The sequence below is a fragment of the Berghia stephanieae genome, chromosome 12 (assembly GCF_034508935.2).
Source record: "Berghia stephanieae isolate SIO BIC M18660-M18661 chromosome 12, UCSD_Bste_1.3, whole genome shotgun sequence".
In the NCBI taxonomy this organism is placed as follows: Eukaryota; Metazoa; Mollusca; class Gastropoda; order Nudibranchia; family Aeolidiidae; genus Berghia; species Berghia stephanieae.
In genome coordinates, this window is record NC_088371.1 from 41,579,819 (window position 1) to 41,585,493 (window position 5,675).

Consider the following 5,675-nt stretch of genomic DNA (forward strand, 5'->3'; position numbering starts at 1 on the left):
GTGAATAGAAAAGTGCCAGAAAACAATACAGAATAAAATTTTATTCTCTATTGTCTTCTGGCACTTTTCTATTCACTTCATCTCTTGTTGTTACCAACATAAATGCCTGCTCCACTCACTTTTCTGAATTAAACAATACTCAAAAACTATGTTTACCAACTTGACAATAGCTATCAAGTTTCTTGTCTTGGTATTATTATTTTACTATCTGACAATGTCATACTTGTAGGAATAGACAATACACTGTTAAAATAGTCCTTCATTGCTATTAGGTCTATGGAACAGGATATTATCCCAATTGCTTGCTATCCTTTGTATAGAATGCTAGTCTATATCACAAAGTACTTTCAGCCAGATCTAACAGACCAAGTTACCCAATCATCACAGGGTAGCCTTTACCAATGTAAAATATCTTATATTATCTCGTAGTAAAAGAAAAACTTGACACAAATAAATTCCTCAGAGACAAGAGGCTGAAACAAAACAGACATCACTTATCACAATAACAAGAAAAAAAATTATCCTACGTTTAGCATCATCATGGTATTGTTCATTTGCCTTCATGAATGAAAAAATCTTAGATTATCTCATATTTAAAGAAGGACTTGATATTAGCAAAGAGGAGACAGAAACAAAACAGACATCACTTATAACAATAATAATAAGAAAAAATATCCTATCTTTAGCATCATCATAGTATCATACACTTGCCTTTACGAATGTAAATTATCTTATATTATCTCATAGTTAAAGAAGTCTTGACACCCACTCCTCAAAGCAAAGAAATAAAAAATATCACTTTTAAATAATAAAAATAGAAAAATTATCCTAAGTTTAGCATCATCATAGTATTATACACTTGCCTTTACTGATATAAATTATCTTATATTATCTCATATTTAAAGAAGGATTTGACATCCACTCCTCAAAGCAAAGAAGAGGCAGAAACAAAACAGATATCACTCATCAACAATAAAAATAGAAAAAGAAAAGGTATCCTAAGGTTAGCAAGCTTTAAAAACAAATAAAAGAAAACAGAAAAAAAAAATACAATTGTCAAACCGTCCAAAAGGAGCGATTGATAAAAGGAAGACACAGCGAAAAGAAATATCAACATTGATAAAGATTATAACAAAGAAAAGATATCACATGATTGTAGCCAGGTCAGCCATATTGAAATGTAAAAGTTGGTATGTGCTTACTATATTTGGTAATAAAAACAATCAAATTTCATTCAAGTACAAAATAGCTGGCTCTCGAAGCTTTCAAAACACAAAACAAACGGTGATGACTATTAATATCTTATGATCCAACCCAAAATGAAGTTGTATTGAATTATTACAAACATTTATTTTTAAAAAAATGGAAATTGTGAATTTTGACTTTTATGCTCATTTGAATTTTTTACCTCATGTGTGAGAAAGTTTTTAATATCATCGCATTTTCTATCTACCCCCCCCCCCCCCCCCCCCCGACCCCCTCCTCACACACACACAACAATATCATTTACACTGATACCTAGTTGGAAGATAAAAATGAGTTGAGAACGATGATAAAATATATATTTTGAATTTGGAAGTAAAAACTGTGAACACCAGTAGTTAAACAGGAAGAAAACGTTTATGTAGTGTGGAAGGAGATATAAACTATCAACTACAATGAAATAACAACAGATATATTCAATTCACTAACGTCAATGACTGCATAGCAAAAACTGTTTGTTCAGAGTTTAGATCTGAGACATGACAATACATGTAATATGAAAGTCTTCAGATTTCGTGAAATCAAATACACCCCCCCCTCCCCCCCCCCTCCCCCAATCCCCGAATACAACCTCATTGTAATAATCTCATTCTTCCATTATACAAAGGGGACAATACACATGACACATCAGAAAACTATATATATATATATATATATATATATGTACAATCAATAATAATAGCAATGGATAGTATAAATTTTCATAAGGCAACAGGAGCACCAGGTAGCTATTGCACAATGCCTTTTACATTACATATTGCTTCCATTTCACAAAGAGAAATCTTTTAATTCGTTTCTTCAGCCCTTTCTAAAGTAAAAGGACAGTAGGGATAATATAACAAAAGCGGTTACTTGCTGCCTCAAAGGAGAACAACACTGTCTATAATATTATGTGACCTATCTCACCAAAGCAGTATTACATCATAACGATGTCAAAGTGGAAAGGCTTCGCATGAGAACAGTACAGACAACAGGCGTTTTGCGTACAAACCCTTCATCAGCAAAACAATAAACGAAGGAATGTAGAAAACAAAACAAAATGTCGTGAGAGTTTTAGCATCTGTATTCCAGGGTGGTAGGAGTATGACAGACTTGCCAAATTGAAAACTTCAAATTTAGTCATTTTAATGTCAAGTTTTAGTAATTTGACAAGGAAATTCGTAGTTTCTGAAATTGTGTATGAACAACCACAATATTATTATTATTATTATTATCATCATCATTTATTATAGTAGTAGTAATAGTAGAAGTAATAGTATTAGTATTAGTAGTAGTAGTAGTAGTAGTAGTAGTAGTAGTAGTAGTAGTAGTAGTAGTAGTAGTAGTAGTAGTAGTACTTCTTCTTCTTATCATTATTATTATTATTATTTTTATTATCATTTAAGTATTACTAAGAATTAAAAATTCGTAATTTTCCATAAAATTTCGTATTTGGCCATGAAATGTGTCTAAAATTCGTAAAATTACGAAAAATTCGTAAGATTTGGCATGTATGGTATGAATGAAAAGTTAGCGTGGCTTCTGTGGAATAGTAGAAAGTCACACCCTAGGGACTCTTGACTCAAATCGACGCAGCGCTTCTGTTTCATTCGTACTCCGACCACCCAGGCAAATGATGTAGATTACAAGAGCACACTATCAGTGTATTAGTTTGAGATCACCCAAAAGTCTCTTCTAGACATATGTTGCAGTGAATGACATAATCAGTCGGATGGTGAAAAGGTTTGAACTGAGATATTATCAAGTTTAGTTAGAAAGTCAATTTTTCTCCAAAATGAGTTCTTGTCATAAATGATTAAATCAATCCTTTTTGTACATCTTCGGGAAATATCAAAGCTTAATTTAACTTCTAAATATTTTTCCAGCTAGTCAAGTTGAAAAAGTATGAAGTGTGAAAAAAGTTGCGGGATACCTTTCCCATACATCTGACCATAACTTCATGAAAAATCACCCGATTTACTTCAAATAAAGATAAAAATGCTCCGGTGAGAATATTCTTTTAGAAAATGAAAAAAAAATTTTAAAATGCAAATCCAAAATGTTCACCTTCCGACTGATTATGTCATGCACTGACACAAATATATGATATAAGCACAGAATCCCACAAAGAGGAATACATTTAAATATTTCCAGATTCCCACCATGGTAAATCTCCCTACAGGATTGTAATACAGAAATGCCGTGTCCTGACAAAGCACTTTCTTCTCTCCATATTTCAGTTTTTACTAAAGTCGTAAGTCGTATATCATGTAAGGGAAATAATTCATAAAGTTAAAAAAAACAAAAAATGCCACAAGTATTTTAAGTTGAATGATAAAAAATAACAATAGGAAATAGAATGAAAAGCGTCAATCTAATAAACGAAAACAGATAATGTGAACGTTCCAGGTTTCCCCTTTATCAACAAAACATGATGAATGAAACACGACAGATGAATGAGAATCTTTCAGCTTCAGGCCACAACATTTTCAATATGTGAAATGTCAAGGACATAACTTAATTTTTGGATAGGATTCATATCTGGCTAAATAAACGTAAAAAAACAATGAGATGGAATGAAATAGTTTGAGTCTTGTATCATGAGGCTAAAATTGAAAATTGTGCTAAAAAAAGAAGTTTGCAATGGTATAAAGCTGACAGGAGCAAAAGGTTTACAACCGTTTCGGTGAGTTGGGTACGATGTGAAATCCTGTCATGACTGTTTCCTAGCAAGCCGTTGCTCCGTTCTGATCCAGATCAAAATCCCCGCTGTCCGTAGATTTGATGGTGGTGTGAGTGGTACTGCCATTTGCAATGGGGGTGGTGGCCTTGTCTTCCACGTACAATGGTAGACTCCCGTTCTGATGCATCGTGCTGATGGCGTCAGAGAACTCCACTATCAGTCTGGAAAATAACATGTGCTTATAACAACCTGGGACAATTTTTTTTGTTGTTTCTTTTGTTTTGTTTTTGCATTTAGAATAAAGCAGTGAGCTCCCACCTAATCCCTTGAACTGTATGAAATGGAACTACATGGGGGGAAATAAGTGTAGTACAGTGGAACCTCCCGATAACGACGTGCCACGGGACCAAGTTTTTATGTCGTTATCTGGAGGTGTCGTTATTTAGAGGTTTCCAAGATGGTTGACAAAGTGGGCGTGGTAAGGCCAGCAGGACCAATTTTTATTAACCATGCCACAACAGTGCCATTTTCCCTCTGCAGTTTATCCGGGTTGGGCACCGGCATGTGAACAGCTGTTTGAATACAACGGAACACATGGCCGCATTAAATATGTTTTTTTTTTTTTTTTTTTTCCTTTTTTTTTTTTTTTTTTGGGGGGGGTTTTTTTACTTTTATTTTTGTTTCTCTCTATCCATTAAAAATGTAAAAAAAAAGGTTCATCATCCTTGTTATTTTGTCATTGGTCGGTAAACTCGCTCTCTCATTGGTTGGCAAAACTTGCATTCTCATTGGACCTAATGGTGGTAAAAACTGCGTTCTCATTGGTTTCAAAAGCTGCGTTTTCATTGGTTCAAGCAGGAATCGATTTTATAAACTTTGAGTACTCATACTCGGTATTTTTAGTATCAGATCTACGAAAACTGCCGAAAATCGCCAAAATGATGTAGTTATTCGGAGGTTTATTCAAAAAGGGCGTCGTTATTTGGAGGGTTTTTTTACTGATCTTAAATAGAAAAAAAATCGGGACCAGGGGTCAATGTCGTTATCAGGAGGTTGTCACTATTCGGAGGTGTCGTAATCGGGAGGTTCCACTGTACCTTATAAAGCAGAGAGCTCACACCTAATCCCATAAACTGTATGAAATGGATCTACCGGGAGAGAGTGTAATATCATTGAAAAGATCATAGAAAATGAAGAAGACATGGATAAGCATTATAAAAATATGTCTTTTCATTGTATCCACCATTGTTATCATTGTCTGTAGTGGTGGAGTAGATAAGGCAAAGCACTGAGGTGGAGGTTTTTTTTCTAGGCTTGAGTCTCAACTCAAATAATTTCGTTTTTTTCTTGGGCAGGAATACCTCTCACTTGGAAAACAGGGGTGTTTCCTGTAGACATCAGAACTTTGCCATCAACGGTTACTCACACGAAAACCGTGTATCAATTAATTTGAATACATACTCAGCAAAATAAATAATGCACCAATTTTCGATTTGGTGAAACATATCAAGTAATATTTTTTCTCCAGTAACAACAGTTCATTCATACCCAAAATGCAGAAACAGTTTGGTGAAGGGTAGGAAATCGGAGACTTCTTTTCAATCAAAAATGAGTAATTGTTATGATTGGAAAACATTTAAAACTTATCTGTCATCTGCATTTTTGCGGCCGCAAATGGCAATTTGCTGCCGCAAATATCAGGGCGATCCGCTAATTTTGGCAAATTTCCCAAAATTGGCAAATCGTGGCA

The 5,675-nt window shown here is 34.2% G+C and overlaps 1 protein-coding gene across 1 annotated transcript in view; it reads right to left on the minus strand.

The window, feature by feature from the left end:
• Positions 1-1,500: 1,500 nt before the first annotated feature.
• The window catches only part of LOC144957703 (monoacylglycerol lipase ABHD2-like), a gene marked incomplete in the record, with an annotated part of 10,883 nt that continues 6,708 nt past the window's right edge, over positions 1,501-5,675 (minus strand). The window contains 1 exon segment of the mRNA XM_078889074.1: positions 1,501-4,146. Within this exon segment, the coding sequence (XP_078745200.1) occupies positions 3,969-4,146 (178 nt within the window).